Source organism: Chanos chanos, chromosome 4, assembly GCF_902362185.1.
Source record: "Chanos chanos chromosome 4, fChaCha1.1, whole genome shotgun sequence".
NCBI lineage: Eukaryota > Metazoa > Chordata > Actinopteri > Gonorynchiformes > Chanidae > Chanos > Chanos chanos.
Window position 1 is genome coordinate 47,137,053 of NC_044498.1, and position 26,483 is coordinate 47,163,535.

The following is a 26,483-nucleotide window of genomic DNA, read 5'->3' on the forward strand; positions in this document are numbered from 1 at the left end:
GTCAATGTTTCATCTCGTCTTTTTTTTTTCATCTCGTCTTTTTACTCACTTTCCACAGATCTCTCCCGTCGTCGGCGAGTTGGCCTGGAGGAAGAATTTATGCGTGTTTCTTCGCGCTCACATTTCCCCTCAGGTTGGTATTTGATCGATCGCGATACCTCACTCTGGCATGACCCACTTGCTCTGATAGCCACTTGCAGAGGGATCAGAATTCCACCGCTATTAATAGTGTGTGTGTGTGTGTGTGTGTGTGTGTGTGTGAGAAATGGAGGGAAAAAAAAGCTTTCTTCATACTGAGATTTCTCTTTTTTCATGAAAAAATGGAGTAGGTATGATGTCAATAGATATGAAATTTTGCTCACCTCTTTTGATGGCTATATAAAAAAAACTATTTTGTTAACTAAATTGCTTTTTACAAGGTAGAACTGTATTACAATCAACGTGCGAGCATTTGTGAGGTACTACCTAAGTCCCTCTGATGACAGAAATGTGGTTTTGGTCTTGATGTTAGAATAAAACAAATCTGCTGGAATATTTGTGGCGATTGGTACAGTGGACTGCAGTGGTAAGAGAGTATGGAGTTCATCCACCATGTATCACTTTAATAGCAAAAAAATAAAAAAATTAACAAAAAAAAAAACCTGAACACAAACCAACAAAATAATTCTTTTGAAGTCGACCACACACACATTAGTGTCACATATCTTTGACCCCTTGTGTGTTGTCCTTGCTCTGTGTGTGTGTGTGTGTGTGTGTGTGTGTGTGTGTGTGTGTGTGTGTGTGTGTGGTGTGTGTGCTGAGTACAGTTGGAAAGCTCTGCGTGACATTCCTTCTCTGTGCTTTAATTGAGTTAGAGCTCAGAGCTGAAATTCATAAGGTGAAACTCACCGTAAGATCTGACTCTAAGTGGTGTCTGTTTGTTTTGAATCGATGCATTGGGATTCAGCGGAGAACTCATCTAAACCTACCGCTGGAAATTGGTCTAATTTGCATGTCTCATTCATGGACATGCCTAAGATTAAAATGACTGGGGGTCCTTAATGTTCTGCCCAATGAAAACACATTTCCCTTCACTTACCATGCCTTTTTTTTGGTCTTGTTTATGCTTTTCTGACATATAGGTCATTTTTACACGTGTTTTAACAGTTTTAGAATACTGATAACGGTTGAACTCAAAACTCTAATTCTCTTCCAGTGGAACTGCTGGATTTAATTTATCTGCAAGAGTTTACATAGATCCACAATAAGTTAGATTCAAAATAAGATTTCCGTCAAAATTTGGATCAGAGAGAACTTCAGAGCAGCATCAGGCTGAATGCGTTTCGCTTGCTCATTCATTCACAACTGCGAGATTCAAATACTTGGCATAGACGTCTGTAATACAAACAGAAATCACCTGAATCCAGCTGTAGTGTGTTACTCTGACCACATTAACCATGTGACCTGCTGCTCCTCAAACTCTGCCCCACCCAGGGTTCACCTTAACCCCTCCGATCTTGGCACCTTTCCCTTATCTGCAACATCGTTACTCCATCAACATCGGCACTGAAAAGGCTATGAACGCTTGTAGTTATCAGAGGGGCTAAAACACAACCAAGACATTAAGTGTGGCAAAACTCTTTTATTTGGCGACGAATTCCTCTTTTACTACACCACAGTTTCTGCACGAATAGGCCGAGTTTCTTATTTAGTTAGCATCTAACGCGTCAGCAATGTGGGCTTAGGCAAAGAGGGTGTGCCGCGCATTGAAAAATAATAACAGTCCGTTTCAATGGAATACTCAACACCCCAGCTCAAAATCTCACGCCGCCAATATTCCCAGCAAGATGATGATACACGGCACAAGCTCTCACCTCCCTCCGAAATGTCCGCGCGTTGAGTCACGTAACGACTGGGTCACGTAACAACCGCCCTCTAATTTAAACATATTTGCGTCTTGGAACTAAACGGAGAGCCGGTCCTCTAGCCCTCTTCTGAAATATACTAAATGTTTTTTTTCGGGAGGGGGCGGGGGGGTAGTGGTATGTTGGATGACTGGCCTGTATCCATTTTAATGAGAGTCAACGGCCGCTGACTGCGCAGCTCCGTTCGGCGTTAAGAATCCTGAAGAGCTGACTTTTTGAAGTGCCGTTTCAATTATAATTGCCTAACACTTCATCCAAATGAAATGGCTAGGCTAAGAAAGGTTAATAAGGGTGTCATTACTAATATGATCATTACATCTCAAGCCCATATTGTTGCAGAAATTGATTGCAATCCTCTCCAACTTTTGCCTTTGAGAGCTATGTTTAGGTATGAGGTGAATGATTGTTATCTAGCATTGCTGTCACACAGAGCTAACAGAGTGCTCTAGGAAATTTGGAGCTTTTTGTGGAGGTAGTGGCTTCAGCATAACTGCTATGGTGTGACTGTAAACCACATAGGGGTTTTTTTTGGTAATTACAATGAGTTTTATTAAGGCAGTTTCCCAAGCAATAGTTCAGTTTCTCCAACACCAGTAAAATATGGTCATTGTTCAAAGAAGCCCCTGAGTGCAGGAATTAAGTGTCCCTTGACCTCAAAGAGAGAGAGAGAGAGAGAGTGTGTAAGATCAAAACGTCCCAACAACTGATCTACACAAACCCCCTACTCAGAGAAAAATAAGATACACAACAGCCTCGCTTGTGACTTTTTGCATTTTTCTCTCTCTCTCTCTCTCTCTCTCTCTCTCTCTCTCTCTCTTTCTCTCTCTCTAATCAAATGAAGGGCAGAGGAGGGTGGGTGACATGTTTTTGCATGTCCACCTCTTCATGTTGCCGGGTCACAACGTTAATTTCCATCCTGTTACGAGTCAAACGGCCGCAGTTAAAAAGGTCAGAGGGGCACTCTCAGCCCTTGCCCACACTGTAACCTCATAGCGTGATGACCTCATGTCTGATCAGCTGCGTACTGGGCACCGAGACATCAGAGGTGTTGGGTTTCAGCCGCGCTGCTGCAGTTTGTGCACTGCGACCAGGCTCCCCATGGGGTCCTGCTAAAATGAGCGCAGCTAGAAATTCTGACTCAGCTTCCTGGAGCGCCCTCAAGCATGTTTCAGAAGAGGAACACCCCCCCCGCCCCCACACCACACCACACACACACACACACACACACACACACACGCACACGCACGCACACACACACACTCCCCTGGAGAGACTCTGGGGCAATAAAGCCCCATTTGATTCACAGGATTTGAGGGGAAGAACAGAGCTGACACAGTAACCTTGAGTGACCAGGTAACTTAACATTATAGTTGACAGAAGAGAAGAGAAGAGAAGAGAAGAGAAGAGAAGGAGGAAGAGGAAGAGGAAGAGAAGAGAACTATAAATATAAACCATAAATGCATGATACTGAAAATAGCATATAGGCTGTGTGTGATCTTTGAGTTGATGTGGGTATACCTGTGTTAAAACATGGGAAAATGACTGCGAACGCTGAATGATATTCAGCGAAGTGACCATCTCTGTCCTCTGTGAAATCTAGCGAAATTGTGTTCCATCGACAAGCATCATAGGTTTGCCATTCCTGTGCCCTGTGGGGGGGCTAATTAGATCCTTCCTCTCTCCCGACACAAAGCATTGGTAGAAACCATGGCTTGCGTAGACCGTAGAGCTACAACCAGAACAGGGGAAATTACAAAGTAAATGATCGGTGGGCGAATGCTTACCTCTAAACACCCACACGCAAAACCGTTTTTTTTTGTTTTTTTTTTGGCCAGCAGGAAAACATAACAGCAGCCAGTGCTGGAATCTAAACATCTTCAGGGATCATGAGTACGGGCAGAGAGAAGGAGAGAGCATCAGATAGGTGGAGATGCCTCTTCAAGCCCCCCCTCCCCCCCCCCCCCCCGATCTGCTAAGTGATCTGACAAAACAATGTCATTAGCACTAATTAAAGCCATTTGAAAGTATGGCTCCTTTGCTTTCCAATTAAAAGGGGACAGGAGGAAAAGTAGCTCTTTGGAGACCATGCTAATTTTCGCCGAGTGTTTTAAACCGGGGCGACGATGAGCAGAATTTCATCGAAACGGCTGCGGAGTAACTTTTTTTTTTTCTTTTTTTTTTCTTTTTTTTCTGTCGGCAGTGTTAAAGGAGCTGTGGAATGGTCCTTCATTAGGGCTGTGTAGGGGCCAAAGAGACCCTTCATTAGAGCCGTCAGTGACCATTGATCAAAGTGGTCGGGACTTGGTTCATCAACAGAGAGATAGTGTGAGTGACCTTTGGCAAAGACGTGCAACATAACTCACCCTTAAATCCTATGAGAATCTCCATCCAGCTTTAAATAGTTGACCGAAACCTGTTTGTAAAAATGTGTTTTCAGTTTTTTGGGATTTGTGACTTTACTCTGAGTCAAATTCTACAGGATGTACCTGTCGTAAAGTTAAATATCTCTAATACTGAAGCACGTATGTGAAAGGTCCATAACAGAGTTACTTTTTTGGACTCAATTGTAACAGTGATTGTAACAAGCTTAAAAAATTAAATATAATTATGTACACAGCCAAGTGAACGAGGCATATTTCCTTAATTATTTCATCTGCTCATTAAGCACTGGCAGTCATCTGTTTGAGAGTGTTAGATATATTGCTTCGTATTTCGGCTAAATGACATGAACGGCAACACCTCTAACTAATTTCCCCGCACAGAGATTGTGTCCTAACAAATAAGATACTTCAGCTTTATAAAGGATTATAAAGTTTGGTTTAATATCTATGCATGACCAGCCATTAATTACATTACTTATATAGCTTCTATCATCTCCAGCCAATAAAATTATATGAGTTTAGTTTGACTAATTTAAAACCAAGCTGTCCAATTTAAGAGGATGTCAACATGCCAGTAGCAATTTTTACAGGTTGTGGGGAGGGGGAGGGGTTTGGAGGGTGGATTAATGAAGTCATGTTTGAACAGAGGAACTTGTGAATTAGCTCTGACACCAGGCCCTAAGGACACTGGGTAATGCTCACCATGTCCAAGCAGAGAGCAAACCAATCAGGCACCGCCTTTAGTTCACGTGAATGAAAAGCAATATATTTCTCTCCAATTATGAGATTCTCTCCCGTATGTTACCCCTATAGTCTGCCAGGAACGTAGGGCTCGGGGTTTTGGCTATGATATAGTTTTTGATATATGATATAGTTTTTGATATAGATTTTGAAATACAGAGTAAGGATTATTACACAAAGGTGCATTGGACTATTTTAACAATGAGCTTGGCTGCACAGGCCATAAAGAAGTTCATCACTCGGTGCCATCAATCCTTGAAAAACAGTTAAAAAAAAAAAAAAGGCCCAATTTTATGTCAGCATAATCAAGAAGTAAATCCCTGCTGATGAGCGGCCAGTGGATCATACATTGGCTCTGTTCTGCCTTTTTGCGCTTTAGCCTCCATTTGATTAACAACCATCTGTTTCCCATTTGAGTTTGTGACAAGGGCGTCAAGACCTTGGGGGTCTGCCACGGTTACACACGTCCGTGGTGAGCGCTGAAGGTGAGATGAGGGGAGATGTTTACAGCTGCTAAATATAGTGCATACACACAGACACACACATACAAACACACACACACACACACACATACACATACAAACACACACATACACACACACACACACACACACACACATACAAACACACACATACACACATACACACACATTCGCGCGCATGCACACACGCACACACACACACACAGAAATACACATACACATACAAACACACACACACACACACACACACACACACATGCACGCACACACACACACATGCACACATAGAAAAGCAGAGGGGGATGTCTTTCATTGGAAATGGTTTGTTGTCGGTTCCATTGCTAACAAGTTAATAACTAGTGCTTAAGCTCCCGAGCACCACACGTGTTGGCTGCATTGGGAACCGATCATTAATGGAGAAACAATCAGAGGTTGACGCCAACCCATTTGTGTTATTTCAGCATTTGCTACGCTGATCAGCCCCTCTACCCTCTTTCAAGCTCTACCCTCTTTCTCTCCTTACTGCTCAGTCTCTTTTTAGTATTCTCTCTGTTCTCCTGCTATTGTCACTCCTGGAAACCTCATCCTAAATGTATTTAACATTCTTGCTAAGCTTTAGTATTTGCTGCCTTTTCCTAAATCTTTCTTTTCTTTACTTTCATCCCCAGAGATTTCCGCTTGCTTCTTCTTCTTCTTCTTCTTCTTCTTCTGTGTGAGCAATGTGATCGTCCTCAGAGGATTCTGGAAAAGTGCATACAATTTTCACAGTACCAAACAGCCCTGTGATAAATCTATTTTAGAGGTAGCTACATATTTAGCATGTTAGACAGTTCTCTCCATTCCTCATTAGTGAATAGTGCACAGCAGTATATGTGATGTGATTCTGTGTTATATGGCATTGAAGGCAGAGAGAGAAGCTTCTAAATACTGCTCACAGACAAAGCCAGAGGGAAAAATGTTGTTCCTTATGGAGCACTGGTAACAGCAATAAATCATAGCGTTAAATGAAATATGCTGACACGAATCGTCATATAGTCATATCGTTTGGTTTTTTTTTCACCTTTAATTTACTTTGATGTCGATAGAAGTTGGTATGAATACACCACGTACGTGCGATGGGATGGATACGTATTTGTAAGAAAGCGTGGTACGTTTAAATGTGCTGATAATAACAATAATTTGCCTCAAGGCGTTACTTCCTCTTGTGAAAGCTTTTCACGCAGCATTATAAAGAAACAATTTATAAAATATTTTTCCTGGGAACAAAACTGTTCTTTTCATCTGCTGTTTAAAATGTCGTTATCCAAAACTATTATTTAGACAGTTCTTTGAGAAGTGTTAAGGAGTGCTATTTATTAATATGTATATTGTTTAACCAGAGTTGATCCATTTTTGAGTTTGATACCGAAATTCACACAGCGTTCAGCTGAACTTGATAAGTGTTCCACTATGAGTGAAGCTGTTGGTTTTGAAAATCCATTTTTCACCTGCTCATATTTGACTGACGATCTTTTAATGCGTTTTGTGCCTTGAAATCAATATTATTTCAAAACCCCTTGTAAATCACCAGAAAACCATTCAAGTCTCTAACAGCATTTTCATATTATATACCTAAAACATCAGAGGTATTACTTTTTACACAAGTTCCCAAATATTCACTAATCCTATATCTTTTCGTTTTAGCAGTGACTGAACGAGAAGCCGCTCCATAGCAACGTCACTGATAAAAATGCCAAAAGCCCAATGTTTGTTTGATGCCTCTTAAAGTATGACTCACGGACTCACGGCTCATGAGACGCGCAACTTTACCATCCAAAAAATTTATAGTATAAGAGAAAAATAGGAATCCAGTCTTGAATGTACACATATCATCTAACTTCAGACCTTGTATCATGACATTCTGTAAAGTTATAACATTTGAGTAGCATTGTTGTTATTTTTTTGGACTGTGTGAGACAGCGATTCCTTTATGACGGACGTAAAATGTTTTAAAGGAGGCTCCGAAGAGAAAGACGTACGGAGAGAGACCTAACGCAGCAATGCAGTGAACTGTGGTTTGAGGTTAACCTTCACTCTTCTCTACACAGTGTGCCTTCGAGGGGTTTCCGCGTTCTAATGACTTACCCAGGTAGCACCTGCCTACCCACAGTCGGGTTTTTTTCTTTAAGGTGATAACCTGTCTCTCTGTCAAGTCTGAGGTATTGTGGGTCAAACCCCACAAAAAGCAAGAGTCTTGACTGAGCAAGCAACAAAATATACAGATGTTACAAAAAGGAAGACAGTTTCCCACAGATCAGATAGAGCAGACGCTTTGAACCTGCTCGCCGGGAGAAAGTTAGTGGGTGAGACGTGATCTGGCTGCGATCAGATGTGACCCGTGGTCCTGAGGGAGGGCGATGGAAGGTGGAGGGTGACAGGTGACGAGGCAAACAGTGCCAGGGTGAGAGTGGATGACAGGCTCTATTCTTAGAAGCCAGTGATTGCTGCCGCACAAGTGTTGTTGACTATATTATTCTGTCACTTTCCTCTCAGACTGATGGCTGATTTGTTCCCTGTTGTTTAAGAGTGCATGGTGTGTGTGTGTATGTCAGTGTGTGTGTGTGTGTGTTTCTGCATGTGTGTGTTGTGTGTTGTGTGTGTGCGTGTTTCTGTGTGCACGTGTGTGTGTGTGTGTGTGTGTGTGTGTGTGTGTGTGTGTGTGTTGTGTGTGTTCGTGTTTCTGTGTGTGTGTGTGTGTGTGTGTGTGTTTTTCTGCCTTTGTGTGTGTGTGTGTGTGTGTGTGTGTGTGTTGTGTGTGTGTGTGCAAGTGGGATGGTAATGAGCTTTCATAAATAGGTAGAGTGTCACTAGGGGAAAGGGAACTGTTTGAGGTAACATTTTTAAAGGGAAAAAAGTCTTACCCTATTTGAGCTTCATGATCAGTATTGTCTTGTACACTCAAGAGGCTCCCGGGGGATCCATGCTGCATTTGGATTTTTAAATTTATTTATTTATTTATCCACCCCCCCACCCCCTCCAACCCCCATCTAAAGATATCTCTCTCAACTGTGCAAATCTCTGTGGCTTTCCAGTCTGGGAGCAGGCGAGACAAGAGCAAGATTGTATCATGAAAGCATTTCAAAAGGAAAATTCAACAGACTGAATTAAAAGAAATGAAACATGTAACACAATTCATAGTCCTTTGGTGGCCAATAAAGGGTATTCCCGCTGTTTCGAGACAGAGCTATAGCATCTCCAAAGAATGGACATGCTCTCCTCTATAACAAAGGGATCGTAAAAAAAAAAAAAAAAAGGAAGTATAGTAAGATCCATAATTAATCTGGAAAGCTATCGGAAACACTCAGATTTTTTCATTCACTATAGCTAGGTTGCTCACATCTTGGTAAATTGGCATTCCCGCATTGATCAAACATAACGTAACATAACATAACGCAGACTGTCACGCACATGCCTGGTTGGTACCAGGTTCATCCTTTTATCACTCTTCCATGAACGACCGTACGCGCAGTCGCCCTACCGCAATTCTGTATCATCGCCATAGCAGGTTGCTCGGCAAGCATGCAGAGTCATCATGCTAATTAGCTGCAACAGGCGGAGTGGGTATTTTGTTCTGAGTCAGACAATACAACGTCGCTGTCTGCCACCCGCCTGTGTCTGTATACATCTGCATCACAAGAGCATGAAGCTCTGTGACAACATAATTCCTATGATAATGTTAGGCCCATGAATAAATCACATTGAAATTGTAACAACGTTTATGAGAAATGTTTTGCTTCCGCGGGCTTATTCAATATATCACCCTAATTCTGTTACTAACTAAGTTTTAAGCTAAGGAGAGAAGACTCTGAATCCACTCAGATGTTTTTGGATAATATTGTAGTTTGGGGTGTTAAGACATTTTGTAATACTGCAGGTCCTGTGACCTGAGGAAAAACATAAATTGAGAGATATCGTCAACACTTCTGAGCTAATATAGCGATAGACTGATGCAATAAGAAAATGCGTTACGGAGATGCTAATTTCTGTGAGCCTCCAGGAACAAATCAATAATTCTTTTGTGTGTATTTAGTATTTTAATTGCTTTGTCGTGCTCACCATCACCTGTTTATGGTGACTACAGTTTTGCGTTATTAGCATTCTGTTTTTGCACAATAAAATCATTAGGACCCTGCGTTATCTCGACGGCGCGGCATTTTAGAGTGATATTGGGGGGGGGGGGGTCGCAGTGAAGGGGACGGTTGGTATTGGGGTTAGAATGTCCCCCACCGGACCATAAGTCTACAGTGGCAATTCTCACCTGGCTGTCAGTGACAAGGACGCACCTGCTCCCTCACCGCATGGACAGCACAGCACACGTACCTCGACAACAGACCACAAATAGCCACCAGATCCCAAACAGGTCAGTCAGCCGTGCATTACTGAGCCCAGTAAGGACATTACCTACCAGTATCACTCCAGTAACACTCCAGCCTTGGACAACATTTGGCCTTAAAACTATTGAATACAATATAACGAGTTCACAGATTCACGTCAAAATATTTCCCCCTCAGTCCTGATTGAGCCTCAGATGCTGTGAGGTGACAGTTACAGGGAAACATCAAATATGAAAGTCTCAGATATTGAGGAAATCTCCGTCGGGGAATGTGTTTTACTGTTGTTTATGTATAATTTCAAAAAAAAAAAAAAAAAGAAAGAAAGAAAGAAAAAAAGTCCTGTCAACTGTTGTATAATTCTGTCTAAATTGTGCTATTTCTTTGGAGGAATTCCAGTGCAGATTTGGCTCTAGAATATTCTGTGTCTGTCTCTGTGTAATCTTCATGTCATGTCAAAAAACAAAAAAAGGAGCCTTCATTGTATTCTATTACAATGACAGCTGATGTTCCCTATGTGTCACGTCAACGGTAAAATTCAGTTTGTTTGTTGTTTTTTTTCAGTTTCTAAGATTAGCTATCCATTTCCCTTTAACGGCTGAGCTCAAGACTTGCATTCCTGTCAGTCCCTATCTCCCAGCACAGCGGTTTGCACTTCTCCTCTCTGTGACCTCCAGCCCTGGACCAGAGGGCCTCTCTGCAGCATGACAACCGCGTAATCGCACCAAGACGAGTTCCACTCCGCGCGGCCGCCCCCACAGCCCCACACCCCTTCTGCTCCGTCCCCCAGGGGTTCGGTGGACAGGGCCTGCTCCTGACTGGGCCAACAAACAGCTGCACAGATCCACCCAGGCACAAAACCTCCTCCTCTTCCTCCCCTTCTCGCTAGAACATTCCGAGCAGATGTTGGTGCAAAACAGAGAGACAGACAGCAGCTCTGTAAAGCAGCCCGGAAAGACGGCGTTATCCCGCGACGGCGTAAATGCAATCGTTTTAAATCTCCACAGTTGCGCCTTTTGCTTCATAACAATTTGGGAAAACCCCACTCTTTCCCTACAGCAGGGAAAGGATAAAATTGATCCTAACCTGAAGAGATAGTCTGAAGCGTGCCCAGGTATCACACAGTGAGTAACCTGTGGAGAACCAATACAAACTCTGTCATTTTCCCTCTAGTTACTGACCCAAAACAAATTAGAGCAGATGAGATTTGACCACACACACTTAACAGACACTCCTTCTCTCACACTCTCTCTATCAAACTTCTCTTATGATTTTTCAGAAGCGCGTAGAGGGTCTACCTCATTCTTCTGTTTACCTCTCCGCAGATATGTGCCTCGGTTGTGTAGACAGGTAACCTTTTTCACACCCTGAAAATTGAATGGTGACTCTTTCAACGTGAGTTCCTGACTGTGGTGTTTGGCTCTCTCTCTCTCTCTCTCTCTCTCAAAAAAAAAAGTCTTTTTGATAGACAGGGAGTGATGAGCAGTGAAACGAAGGAACGCTCAGCTTGTCTGACACGATCGTTCGGCTGACGTTCCGCTCAACCCCTGATCGGGGCTAGCCCCTTCTCCCGGGATGGGAGGGGAATGTGTTGGCGGGAATGCCACGCTGCCGGGATTAGGGAGGGAATGTGTGGGGAGTAGGGAAAAATGCATATTCTCTTTGCTCCAGTGCACCTGTTCAGTTCCTCAACCCTTAAACCCAGAATTACGGCATGTAAAACTAAAGTAGGAAGAAAAAGAACCAGTGTATTAAACAGACCCCAGAGAGATAATATGCACTTCTTTAGAGCCTCCACAACCACAACATATTAACAACACATTGTAACGCGACAGTTAGTAGAAACTGTTTTATGACAGCAAGAAGTCAAATGAAAGTTTCATGTATTTTCATAGTTTTTCAACATATTAATAAGACTGTGAAGAATTTGCAGCCCAGAACTTTCGATGACAAAATATTCAATTGCTCAGTGTTTTTTATTAAATTATTTCTTTGAAATCAAAAACATGTTTTAAGTGGTGGCATAAAATGAACGTAAAATATCATATAAAGGAGAGAATTTTGATCCTGACCCCTCTGAATTTTTACCTTTTGTCCGGTATGTTATTACAGTTTGTATGAGACATTAAAGTTTGTACAGACAGAATATTTCATAACTGAGCTTCTTCTATTAGAGCTTTGTCTGTGTTAGCATTTTACACTGTGGCCTCCCCTACACTCTCTCTCTCTCTCTCTCTCTCTCTCTCTCAGACTGCCTGGGCCTTCAACAGACACACTGGCCTTCTTCTGCTCCACTGAAAGCGGACGTGCGCTCGTAGGCGCATGAATAGAAACCCTGCTGCAGTCTAAACAAAAGGGACTACTTTATCCCTCCAGTCTCAAATCTGACACAGCACTAGTCCTGCTGAAAAGAGTACAGTAGAGAGCAGTTCCGATGTTGTGCATTACCGTCGTTACCGTAGATTTATTACCAAATGTTCTGTAGATGGCTATACTGTCACGGCAGTCATAAAACTATCCTTTGGAACTTTGAAAAAAAAAAAAAAAAAAGAATAAAGAGAAAAAAACAAAGCACAGTAACTTGCAGAGACAGGGCAGTGTTTCTGGATGACTGAATCTGCTGTTAGTAGTCTGCCATCAATCCTCTACAATTACCTCAACCTTGTATTTCACGCAGCACTCCGATACATAGCGTAGGTGCAGGGCAGGGAAGCAGTAAGGGCACTTGCGTACAATAATACTCCAGGACCTACCATTCATGTGCACAGCAAGCTATGTTTTCACTCTGATGGATCTACCGAAATGTCTCTACGGAGGAAAAGTAGCTGAAGTGCTAATTCTGGATTCGGGATCCTAAAACTCCTGCTTCTGGAGCTAAAGGAAACGCAGTAACGCGGTCAAGACAGTCCCTGCACACCCAGCTTTGTCCCCCCCCCCCCCCCCCCATTGCAATACCAGAGCTTCAAAAAACAATAGACAGAGGTGGTGTATGACTGACTGTAGGCTTCTCAGTGACATGGCACGGAGTTGGATTCTTTCTGTTTTTTTTGTTCCATTGTTGCTCATATTTCTGTTTGAAAAGTGGCCGTTGTGGAGACATCTCCATCCTGGAAGTACGCTAATTGTCTTTGTGTCCCTGTTCTCTGCTCCAACCCCCTACAGGTCACAATGCCACCCTGTGTTCCCCTGACCGCGAACAATCGCCCGCTCTGTTTCACTCAACCACATAGTCACTGTCCACTCTGACTGTATACACACACATGCCTGGCCTCACGCACACACTCTCGTTTACAAATACCCTGCAGCAGCAGCAGGTACATTTCCAGTCACGCACACACACACACACACATGCACAATATTAATATCATGTATGTTTGTGTGTGTGTGTATGTGTGCGTGTGTGTCTGTGTGTGTGCGTGTCTACCAGTCACTGGATTTTTACCACCAACTACTATCACCTCAAAGTGTGTGCGTAAACGTGAATATGTGTGTTCTTGCTCGGGAGGATAAGCACACGTGTCTATAATATATGGCTGTCCTACACTGGGTTTAGAAACCATCAGATAACAAGAGTCGTCACTGTGGTATGGTTATTTTTATGGTGGACTACCCTTGTGATTAAATGGCATGTATCCTTATTTTGACACATGAAGTCACAATAAGAGCATTTGTTATGCATCATCCAAATGCAAGTGCATGCTGGGTGAGGTCTGGATCCAATAGATTCCACGTTAATTGACAAGGGTGGTAAGAGAGCTCAAGATAATGTTGTCATGGATGTGGTATTGTTTGTGATGAGGTCTGAATCCATAAGTATTTCAGTCTGTTGATGGTCTGCGAGAGGTATAGTGGGTGGTCAGAGGGTCGAGGATTCAAAACCTCAGGCGTGATGGTTAACTGCCGATGTGTTCTAAGCAAGGCCCTTAACCTCAAGGTTTCGCCGGATGCATTTTGGTATCTGACATAGTAATAATTTTTTGTCTGACTGGGCGTAAGCGGCAACTCCATGTGAACTCAACTCCTTCATCGCAAAGCTTTATGGAGGGGTTAAATGTTGGCTGTCGGTGTGTACACAGCTGTGTAATGAGTTATGAATACTGAAATGTGATTGACAGTTTCCGACAGCAACGCGTTTATGCCAGAATAATTAATTTCAAAATAAGCATTTCCAATTTCAAGATCGCTTTAATTACGATGTTTGGGGTTTTTTTTCATTGTACCCATCAAAATTTATTTCATCATCCACTGAATGACAACATTATGGCGCGTATGATATATTCCTCATGAATATCATTCAGACAAGCACATGATGTAACATAGTAATGCTTTATTTTCAACGGCTTCATCAGTTATTTATCCATTCTGTCCAGAGCACATTTCGAGCACTTTTCAGTATGGAAATCTTCCAGCAATTTCCCAAAAATTAGAAAAGGGATTTTTCCATAGATGTCATCCTTCGGTTTAAAAGGCTGTCAAGGCATTACCACGACATGGAACAGAGATTTGATTGATACAAAATTCCCACAAATCTCATTGCCCCATTCATGAAAACAGGAGTTCATTCTGAAACCATTCTGGGCAAAAAAAAATAAAATGAAGTAGTAATAATAAAATCAGTACAATATAAAACAGGGTGACGGACAGACCCGAGCAGCTGAGCCCAGAGCACCATAATGCCTTCCGGGAGAAGAGCGTGCGAGTTCTATTCGTAAGCCTTACACGGCCACAGGGCTAAAGATAAAAATGACTTTGCATTTGTGTGTTTTGTTTATTGTGTATTTGCACTGGGGTTTTCTAGTTCCGTTCTTATGACAAAGAGGATTACTCACATTCTGCTCCCTCAAATACACGGATGCCCTGGAGTCTTCCCTGACTACGAACTATAAATCATTGGTTTTCAACTCCAAACTTTTTTCGAAGTTTGACTCGGATATATTCATGGCCTGTGTTCCATATTTCTGTCTGGTTCTGCGTCTGTTTGTCAGACTGTTTGTCTTTCGTAATCCCCGGCTTTTTTGTTTTTCCGTTTTTGCTTTTTCCGACACTCTAACCATAATGAAAACTTCACCGCAACCTGCCCTCTTAAGCATGAAGACAGGACCAAAACGATCACCAGAAAACATTAACCGTTTCCGTCAATCGATCGAGGACAACTAATGCAAAATTATTCATGGCCTGATAATGTAATTACACAGAGCTGGTGCAGTGCCTCAAGTTTAAACTGGACCTTTCTGTCAGACAGTGATGGTTATGTCTTCTCTCTGATGTCAGAGCTTCTAGACATATTTTACACAAGTGCAATATGTTTTTGCCACTTCGCCCCTTTACACCCTTTTACCCACTTCCATCTCAATACCCCCCCCCCCTCTCTCTCTCTCTCTCTCTCTCTCTCTCTCTCCCTCTCTCTCTCTCTCTCTCTGTCTCTGTCTCTCTCACTCTCTCTCCCCTGTGTGAGTTGTAATGAAACATCCTTTGGGTCGAGGCCTGTCCTCTCAGCGCTCCGTTAATTACTTCTCTATTTATTGAGCTGGCAGTGTGGGTGTTGGGGGGGGTGAGGGAGGTGGGAGGTGGAGGCTGTCCCCGGCCGAGGGGGGATTGTCTGACTCCTGCGTTAAATAGCCTGCATTCCAATCCTCTGATGCTGAAACTAACATGAGTTCCCCCTTTTATCTCAACAGCGCGTCAAATTAGCACTCACCAGATTCCCGATACAAAAAGGACCCCGGTTACTGAAAAGAAAAAAAAAAAAAGCTGGAGGCAATCTGATTGGTCCAGAAAGCAGGCTGCCCTGTCTGTTATGTCTCTAGGTGATATGAGGTTTCTGAATAGCTAATCTTAATGGGTAAAGTTTTTGAGCCTTAATGAGCATTGCAGCAGAGATGCTGGTATGTTATTGATGCTTTGTTTCGGGGTTTTTTTTTTTTTATGTATAATACATTATTCATGATTTAATAATAAATGTGATATCTCTAATGTCTGAAAACAAATCTGACTGCATATGTGAATCAGTTTAGCGATAAACTTTACTTAACTGTGTTTAAAAAAAAGTAATGCAAGGCACTTTCAGATCAATGAAAATGAAAGTTTTAGCAGAGGCACGTTTAATGAGCTCATGATGTCTGATGTCATGTCATACACTAATAACATAGTCTCACAGAAGTGGTGTAACCATGGTGAGGGCCTGACCTCACACCCTTTCTCTCAGACAGGATCTAGTTTCATCAGTTTATGGGCTGGTTTTTATTTTAGGCTTGACCCTGCATACTGGCCAACATGTGCTCTCTGAAGGGAGAGGAATTGCAAAGGGGTGTGTGTTGTGTAAGGGGGGGGGTTGGGGGGGGGGGGTACAGCAAAATAGGCTGAAGAATGAGTGACTGAGAGAAGCTGTGTTTTTTAGCTGTCCAGTTGAGCTAGGCGGGGAGACAGTCCCGGTCTCTTTGCCTGGTTTCAGAGTTTCAGAGTCCATGTGTTTAGGAATGCATTCATTAAAGTAATTCCTCTGCTCTGAGACAAGGGTACCATCACTGTGCAAGCAAGTGAGTGAGTGAGTGTACGGTTTTTCCTGGGGGGTGGGTGGGGGTTATGGTGCATGGAGAAGAAGAAGAAGAAGCAGAAAAAGGGGAAGGGGGGGGTAAATACACCCCTCCTCTGTCTCTCTCTCTCTCTCTCTCTCTCTCTAGCTCTCTCTCTCTCTCTCTCTAGCTCTCTCTCTCTAGCTCTCTGTACTCAGAGGGACAAGGCGCTTTGCACTGGCCTCTGCATCCAAGGTGATCTGCATGAGAAAGCTTTGAGGGCCACAAAAGGATGAAAAGGTGCTGGGCAGGACCTGGACAATCCCTTCCTGTTCTGGTGGGTCATTTGTTTCCGCGCTGTCAGTGATTGGGCCGGCAGCCCTCTCCCCTCTCTCTCTCTCTCTCTCTCTCTCCCTCTCTCTCCCTCTCCCTCTCTCTTTCTCTCTCTCTCTCTCTCAGCCCTCCGGCCTGTTTCACACATTCTCCCCAGCTTTGTTTTCCGGCTGCTTCTAAAACATTGCCTCTGCTTTTTTCATTCACGTGAAAAGGAATGATGGGCCAAAGTGACATCAAACAGAGCCCGGATTGATTGTTTCTGTGCCGTTTCCAAAAACCAGGCAAAGCTGTATGTGAGAACTTTTTTACATAACAAAGAAAATGACAAAAACATTAAGCCAGTTAAACTTCTAATACAAACATTTTAATGAAAGTATTTATACAGTTATATGTAACTCTTATTGGATGGGAATATAACTTGATAGCCTTTATAAATTAGCATGTTGTTGTCGACGGTTAATAAAAGTATCAATAGCTTTGTAATTACTTCATTATTACTGGTTTTAGTTTTTTGGCACTATGTACCCCTTTTGCTTTTGTACATGTTTGGACAAGCACTGAACGACATATTTAAGAGCTTATAGTTGGCAAACATGGCAAACAAACACAACAGGTTGGCGATATGTGTAACAAACCTAGTGTGCTGAATGGGTTTTTAGCATGCACACCTCAGACGGGGGCTTTGTTCCCAAGCACTGAAGACCTGTTGAGAGAACACTGCTTAGTGTTTACAGAGCATTAGCCTCGATCCACAGTGTTTAGCATCTCTCTGAGGAAGTCTCCCCTTCAAGATAAATGCCTTGTTTTCCTCCCTTTTTAACCATGTGATTCATTCTGATGTGCCTTGGCATTTAGTCAATCACACTTTGCTCTTTTCTCTCTCTCTCTCTCTCTCTCTCTGAATATCACTGACACTCACTATAGCCGGAGTAGAATGTTTAAATGTGGTCTCTTGTAATATTTGATACATCCGATAATAAATCATATCCCAAGCCGAGTTGATCAGTATAACATGGTGGTTTGCTCTGACTTGAGTTTTTTTTTATAAAAGGGGGCAATAAAAGTGAATGCTAATGCAAATATGAGTCTTGCCAAAAAGCTTAACATTTGAGGGCATTCATTCAAAGTCCAATCACTTTCCAAAATGCTTTGTTAGCATTTTGCAAACAAAAGAAATGCCTGAAAGAAATGTTTGTGTGAACTAGGATTCAATGACTTTTTTTCAACCTATTATAATGCTAATCGTCATCGTCATCGTCATCATCATCATCATCGTAATTAATAAAGAATAATGAATACATGAGTATGCAATCAAAGCACCCGACTGCGTAAAAGACAGATAACATTTTCATCCAGAAAATAACATGTATGCAAGCACACATGTGCGCGCGCACACATACACATACACACACACACACACACACACACAAAACATCACAGGGATGTTTTTTAAAATCAGCATTTCTGTTTTCCAGAGAGGAAATGATGCATCTAAAAATAAGAGAAATGCTAATAAAAGGTTATCAGTGGGTTCACCTTCTATTTGCAAGTGCTGCGGAAGTGACTAGTTTCGAATGGAGTCCCTTGGTAAATGGCTGTGATATCCATTTACAGCTCAAAGTAACTCATTTCAATAGTGAGAGAAGAAAGGTTCATATGGGCTCCGGGTATATGAGAAAACAAATAAAACGATTTCGGAATGTAAATACAGAAATCCCTTTTAACTGAAGACACTGTTGACAGAGAATATACCAATTATACGTTAGTCAGTGCTTAAGCAGAAAAGGCACAATAAATTAGCACACACCAACGGACAGACAGACACACACACACACACACACACACATAGACAACAAGCCCAATCACATACAATACATACATATTCAGGTGAAAAATAATAAGATGGCAAATGATAAGAGAGAGAGAGAGAGAGAGAGAGAGAGAGAGAGAGAGAGAGAGAGAGAGAGAGAGAGTGTGTGTGTGTGTGTGAGCGCGCGTCTCTCCTCCTACACTCAGTTCCAGAGCGCGCATGCTTTAGGCTGGAAGGTTTCGCCTGTGCAGTTTGATCATGTGACGGGCTCGCAAGCCCAAGCGAAGCAGAGCTAGACGGACGCTGAGGACCGAATGCCATCCTCATTGAAAAAGCTCCGTTATTGAGAGTGAGAGGAGGGACAGACATTTGCAGTGTGCGGACACATACACAACACGCAGAAAGCTCTGGGGAACTCGGGGAAAGGACATTTTACCCGACTGAAGACTGTCGCTAAGAGGAAGTAAAGGACAAATCGTTCGAAATAATAAATCACGAGGAGCTGGGCACGCGGGAGTTGTTTCTTGTGTCCGAGTAACTTGTGGAATTAGCTACTGGGACAGGAATAAGAAGATTCTTGGCTTCTCCACTTTCCGATTTCTATTTTATTTTTTCTTTATTTAATTTTGTTTCATTTCCTATCCTCTGAACAACTGACAACCGGAGGAGCAGAATTGCAGTGCAGTGCGTTAAGATACTGATAGCAGCGCCAGAAGACACCAGCTTTTGCTACGTTTACGAGCAAGAAACCTCGGAGGAGAGGAAGACAGACTGTTTGCTCTCTTTTATTATATTTTTACTTTATTTATTAATTTAAACATCAGACTATTTATTTTTCATTCTCGGTATACTTTGGGTCTTCAATTGTGAATTTTTGGAATATGGTGGGGGAAATGGAAACGAAAGAGAAGCCGAAACCGACCCCAGACTATCTCATGCAGCTCATGAACGATAAGAAACTGATGAGCAGTCTCCCTAACTTCTGCGGGATTTTCAACCACCTTGAACGACTGCTTGACGAAGGTAAATCTGGACGGATTGTTTCTATGAATTGCATGGGGTCGTGCCTTCTCGGAATGTGGGCACATTTTTGACATGGTCTGATGAGCGTTAATGAATATGCAGACAAATTTGTGGTGTTGGTATCATTTGTTGCTTTGCTTTCTCCCAAGCGGTTCGTTTTTTTTTTCCTCCAAGGAAATGCGTTGAGCGATAAACCAATGCATTTAATAACAAGTACACCTCTTCTAAGCACTCTGCTGGAATTCGGACCAGTGATTCAATTTACCTCGAATTATATGTTTGGACAAATGTGTTACATTTTCGCGTGTCATAAAGGCCCAACTTTCCCATGGAAAACATTACACAATGTGCAAAAATTAATAATTTTACCACCCTCGTTAAAATATAAACGACATATAAATATTAAAAGGTTTATCCGAAAACTTAAATAATTAATCGGTTAAATTGAACCAATCTAAAAGGAGATGTCTAAACACAGATATCATTTCAATATCACCATCTTGGCTCTGTTTTTTTTTTCAATAAATGTACCTAGAATTATTTAGACGTAATTTAGAATTCGCCAATATCTTCTAGTGTCAGCTCTGGAATCGAGACGTATCGTGTAAAAAAGTCTTTCAAAGTTCTTCTGTAGCCTGAAAAGGCTTAAACATGTTTTTGAAGAACCTGTTTATTTCGTCGTCTGCACTGTTATTTCCCACGGAAGGACACAATTTATCTGGTATATTTCATGTATTGTATCGAATATGATTTTGGAAATGAGGAGGGCGGGGGGCGGGTATCAAAAAATGTTTTCGAGCAACGGGAGTGGGAGTTAATACGAGCGCCTACAGTGAAATGAACGAATTGACGCTCTTACTGTCAGTGCCTTGGGAATCTTTGGCCTAACCCCCTTTCCTTGGCCGTTAGTGGTGGGAACTTCGATGAGTGAGGCACCAGGGGGCTCTTCGCTTATTGTACGGGAACATCCTTTCAGTCTTTCAGTCTGCCTCACTTCTGCCAACTTTATTAAGTTGTTAATAGAGTTTATATATCTCCTGGGAAACGACACTTTTGTTCATTCAACGAGACTGTAAATCTTTTATGAACAGAAACGAATGTCATTCAGTTGAACAAAACCAGTAAACACATTTGCCCTTATGAGTATATAACTAATTTAAAGGACGTGTGTGTTTTGGACATAGCCTATCCCGTATATCGTATACCGTTTAACAATTTGAATTTGAAATTTGTCAAACCGCCACCCTCTGATCCAAGTCATGAGTATTATAGCAATAATATACAACCAACTTATTAGGTAGACTACTTTTTGGTGGGGGTTTTGTCCCTCTTTCACATGCACACACTAAATTTTTACTGCTCGACTGAAGATTGGCAGTGGGGTGTCTCTTGGCGGAATTAGTGAGGAGTAACTGCGGTCGGTGAACCAGGGCAGCAGTTTGTTTTATCGTCTTTCTGCACAATAAGACCCCCGCGCAGAGGGGAGAGGCTCCCCCAAGCACCCCCCGCGAGTTCCAGGTATTACTTTGTAGTAGGACAGCCCTGGTCACAGTTGGGGAGAGCTGAAAGGGGAATCTCGAGCAGAAAAGATCGAGCTATTCAGCATTAATTCTTTTGAAAATAAGAGCCCGCTACCAAGTTTTGTTATCTAGATTTGGAATGCTGCTTAGCAACCAATACTACGCCAAAAATCATTCTAATATCGGGACGCACTTCTTTAAACAGTCTAGACCGAAAAATGTGTTTAAGGTGGAATCTCTGTGTCAACACGGAGATTGCATCACTTCATCGTCAGTGTGGCCAATAGAACAAACTGTTAACGCTCAGTGAAATGACTTTGTCATTCGTTCAGTGTACGAAACTTCATTGTGTCCAAGACTTGTTGTCTAGTGAGCTAGTTCGTATGGCTCAAGAATCCTTTATATATTTGAGCTCTGTCCACGAGCCTTCCTCTTTGCAATGTAAGTGCCTCCTTACAAGAAGGAGCTTTCCATGCTAATGAATCGTCATTGTTCCAGTAAGAGAATCAGTCATAGGGCAAATAGCGAGGTGGAGACTTTATTTGTATGCATGACGAATGAATATTATTTTTTTTATCGTGATGCAACAAAACCGGTATTAGCCTATAGCGATATTTCATATTCTCTTATGGGCCTACTCCTCGACTAACAATGCGGCCTCACATGATGTCATCAAAAATGTTGCTATAGGCTATGAATAAAAGATCACCTGTTTTGACAGACAAATACATTAAGAGTAAACGACATCTCCCTTAATCCGTTTAATGTGTACGTGAACACGCAACTGTTTGATTATTCGGCCTTCCGACTTAAAACCCCGTAAATTGCAGCTGTATGATTCATTGGCCTAGGCTATTTCACAGTCACTTTGTTGTTCATGGCTGTCTCCCACATTTTACATTATTTAATTCTTTATTTTTACTGAATAACGTTTTTTTTTTTTTTTTACCTCAGAATATACTGGTTCTATCAGGCGATGCAGCTGTCTGTATTTAATCATAGGTCTTTGAAGCAATAAGACTATATGTCAGTACTCTTAACAGTACTTACGGGAATATTCTGATCGTGTGACGGAACACTAACCCTCACTTCAAGTGCATTTACCTCATGAGTCAGACACGAGTTTTCTATTTCACACCTGTTTACAGAGAATAACAGTGAGGTCAGGGAGATTTTTCGTATGCCCATTATAGAAGTTCAGTTGATCTTACATGTATGTGAGAAAGAAACAGACAGAGGGAGAGGAAAGAGACAGAGAGAGAGACAGAGACAGAGAGAGAGAGACTGTGTTTTTTAAAAATGAGGAAGGAAGACTGTGCAGTATATTGGGATGTGCAGACATAAGCAGACTGAGACTGTAACAGTGACGACATGTTGGCACTGCTTTCACATGATTATCCAGATTAAGCCATCGGTTTCACTTCTAGAATCAGGTCTGCCCAACACTGAGCTCCGACCTCCAACCACACCAGAGATGTCACACACAGCTTAGATCTACACATTCGTTCAGCTTGCGTGTGTGTGTGTGTGTGTGTGTGTGTGTGTGTGTGGTGTATGACTGTGTTTGTATCTGGGGACATACATTCCTGCATGATCTGCACTGGTATGAACAGACTGCACGTGTCTGTGTCAGTGTAATTTTTGTAATTATAAAACTGAATCTATAATACTGAGGAAAAATGTCTTAGTATTGCAGCTTATCCTAAATATATCAGTCTTTAACAATACGTTTATATGAACTGATTCCATGGGGGGAAAAAAACTAACCAGTTCGGCTGAACCATGTTCCTCTTTCTGGTGTGTGACTTTGTTGTACTGTTTTGCTTTGCGTGCAGCAAATGAGAAAATGATTGTATCAGCATTACACCAGTGTTGCCCATATCTTATGAACTAGTTTAATAGGTAGGGCAGTTCGATCTTTCTCTACCTCTCTCTCTTTCTGTCTCTCTCTCTCTCTCTCTCTCTCTCTTTCTCTCTCTCTCTCTCTCTCTCTCTCTATATACATATATGTCTCCTCTGTTACAGTAGCTGGGTAGCTGGGCCTCTGTTGTGAAGGAATCACCAAAGCTATGCTAAATCACAGGTTTTTGCCAAGCTCAGCGCTATTCTGCCTTCACCAGAGGGAGGTGTGTGAGTGTGTGTGTGTGTGTGTGTGTGTGTGTGTGTGTGTGAGTGTGTGTGTGTGAATGATTGTCCACAGCTTGCGCTGGCCCACTACATTGATCATACATGCGGCCTCAGTTTGGTGTTTTCCGTGCCCAGGTCTGGTACTATCTGCTGTTCAGCACGGGCTTAAATGAAAATAGATAAATGAATATTGAAAATCAGCAGCATCATCAATAGTAGTGTAGGCTGATATCTCAGCAGAGGGTAAACTGTGGGAATAGTTTATGTGATATCCCCTGTGGACGCCTCTGAGAAGTAATAACCAACAAGAAACACACTCTGTCTCTCTCCCTCTCTCTCTCTTTCTCTCTCTCTCTCTCTCTCTCTCTCTCTCTCTCTCTCTCTCTCTCTCTCCTTCTTTCCTCCAGTTTTATCTTATCGCAAGTTATTGTGGTTAATCAAATGTCATAGATTTTTTTGTTTTGATTGTAACTGTAGTTTCAAGCAAAAGTGTTATTTTAACTAATTTAAAAGGTATGAGTCATGAGTCATTCTCACTGAGCATGTAACTCATTAATAATGCATGCAGACAAACACGTACCACGGCGTGCATTTGACACCTGTGTTTTTTCTCTCTCTTTTTTTTTTCTCTTTTCTTAATATATGTGCTGTGCATTTCAGGAGCTCGCTCTCCTTAAATATCCTTGCGTTTACGCGGTCTCTCGTCGTGTGGAGAGACGAAAGAGCGCCATTTGGACAGGTCATTTTGCAGCGTGAGATCAGAGCTCAGGTTTGGCCATGACGCGTCAGCACTGACAGAGGTGTCTGAGCGGTGATCTGAAGCAGACGGAACCCGTGCTTAGTGACGCGCGGACCACAGCGCAAACTCCTGGCTCCGTTAGTGCAGATGAATGCTCTCAATGAGCACCAGGAGCAGCGAGCCATGCCGGGCCGTGCACCCTGCACCATAATAAACGTGATGAATTTAATCAGCGCCGCCGCCCCTGGAGTGTGAGGTCCTTTAATACAATGCTGACTTCACACTCCTGTAGAAAATCACGTATGGTATGGTTCTGGTAAAACCTATATGGAGTGTATAGAACAGTATCACAGTAATCACCGAATGATTTTTTTTTTTTTTAGGCCGGATGAAATAAACATTTTTCCCGCTGACTTTATTACAGGCAGAAATGTCATGCCAATATATTTTCCTTGATATGTGTAGTTCAGTGATGTACAGTGTTGGTCACAGAATCGCTTATGAGACCGCCTAAGAGGCCATAGGCCTCTTATATTGTAACAAGATTTCAATAGTTTGGTTTTAAAATACTATATATATTTGATCTACTTTCAAACCCAGAATGTCCCTAAATATGATGTACATCAAAACATACAGCGGTTTTATTAAGTGCACAGCACTGCCAAATGCTGTGTCCAGAACCATGTAGAGAAACAGCTCCCGAAAGCCATATTGATGAGTGAGTGTGTCTTACCACAGTGGTGGTTAACCAGAGAAAGAGGGCCCCGCACTACATTACAGTTAGTGCATCGCTATAGAGACAGGACAAGGACTCTAACAGGGGTCATTAATCGCACACTGAGCTTCAGATAGGAGGGAGGTTCTGCTCAGGAAAGATAATCGTACACAGAGGGATGATTTCAATGACATTGACTGCTGAAAATTGCAAAATACAGTTTGCTTTGAGAAGCAATCTTTTCTCTAAAGCCTCCAAGAGTCCCAAAGGGACCCCAAGAGCCCTTCCAGCTCTTCTAACAATTAGTCTAAGTGGCCCCATTCATCACTTAATTGGAGTAATTAATTAATTCAGAGGAGTTTCAGTTGGGTCAAAGTCAATTTACCCAGAATTAACTTGGATCCTGTCCCTTGTTGTGAAGTAGTTGTCCTTTCTCGGGTGTTGCTCTATTCTTCGAACTTCATGGCATTAGGAAGGAAAAAATAAGTTATGGTTTAGCTCAGAGCTAGAGGTGGAGAGGAGTCATAAATGTATTATAGTATAAAGATTGTCTACTGCACCTAAAGGCTTCTCTCTGTTAAAAGAGACCATGAAAAGCTACGCTCTCCATTACTTCCTTTCCTTTATTCTTTTCTTTCTTTCTTTCTTTTTTTGTTTCTCTCTCTCTGTTGGTATCATTCTTTTATTACAGACTTCAAGTGTTTTCTGTCTGTCCCTGATATTTGCGCCTTGAATTAAAAGACAGGTAGCACAGTATGTTCCTGCTCCAGACCCAGGTCAGGACCTAAGGTTTTTAGGTTTATTTGTTGTAAAGTCATTGTAGACCAGGGAGATCAGTGCCTCTTGACGGGTTCACTGAGGTCAAAGTCAGGGGATCAGGAGTCATACCATGTAATACAGGCAGTGCAGACCGAATGGAATTCAGTAAGTCTAAATGGATTCGGTCAATGAAAGGTTGACATGGTAGGTCGGTGGAGTGTTAGGTCTGGTAACCGTGTTACACTCGGGTCTCAGTCTTGTAAGAGAACTATAGTGCTGTCAGTCTGGTTTAGGATTTCTGAGAGGGGACTGCGCATTGGAGTTTGTTCACAGTGTGGTCATATTATAGTCCCACAGTGTTACCATAGTGGCTTCTTATTAATGTCAATGGTATATTTTTCATTCTGTTAGACATTAAGAAACACGACAGGGATAGACTTGTGTGGGCAAAATTATAATTTGTTTTCCAAATCATTGGATATAATACTGTACATATTCACATAGTTATCTGAGACAGTACTGTAGATCATTGTTCAACACCTTGGCAACCAGGCTTTCACTTAGTCACTTGATTATCGCTCCAAGATGCTCTGTAACTGGAGGTGTAAAAGCTGAGTGTCACCCAAGGGTGAAAGCTGAGTGTCACCCAAACTCTCTCTCACACACACACACACACACACACACACATACACACACACACACACACTCTCTCTCCCAACTGTTAATGTGTGACAGCATGGAGGTCATCGTGTCACGAGCCTTTGCGTTTTAGTCGTGGTTTTGAAAGAACCGACATCTCAGATGAAGTAGAGGTCTTCTCCCCTCCTTCTCCGTTACCTCCGCCGTTAACCTGACTGTATATTATTACACATTATGATGGCTTACTTCCCGTGATCCCGTCATTATTAATGAATACATCAACGTCCGGCTTTATAACGAATTTCACATCTCTCATTTTAAAAGCACTTTGTGTAATTGAAACTGTTTCTCGCAGACTGCTGACTAAGTCTTCCAGTGTGCCGTCACAGCCTGGCCAGTGTCTGTCAGCCAGTGGTAGAGTTAGC

The 26,483-nt window shown here is 42.2% G+C and overlaps 1 protein-coding gene across 2 annotated transcripts in view; it reads left to right on the forward strand.

Moving 5' to 3' along the window:
- The first annotated feature begins 19,417 nt into the window (after positions 1–19,417).
- qkib (QKI, KH domain containing, RNA binding b) overlaps positions 19,418–26,483 on the forward strand; it is a 55,126-nt gene continuing 48,060 nt past the window's right edge. For both annotated transcript variants that reach the window (XM_030771569.1, XM_030771568.1), the window contains exon 1: positions 19,418–19,559. In XM_030771569.1, the coding sequence (XP_030627429.1) occupies positions 19,418–19,559 (142 nt within the window). The remainder of the gene's footprint in view (positions 19,560–26,483) is intronic.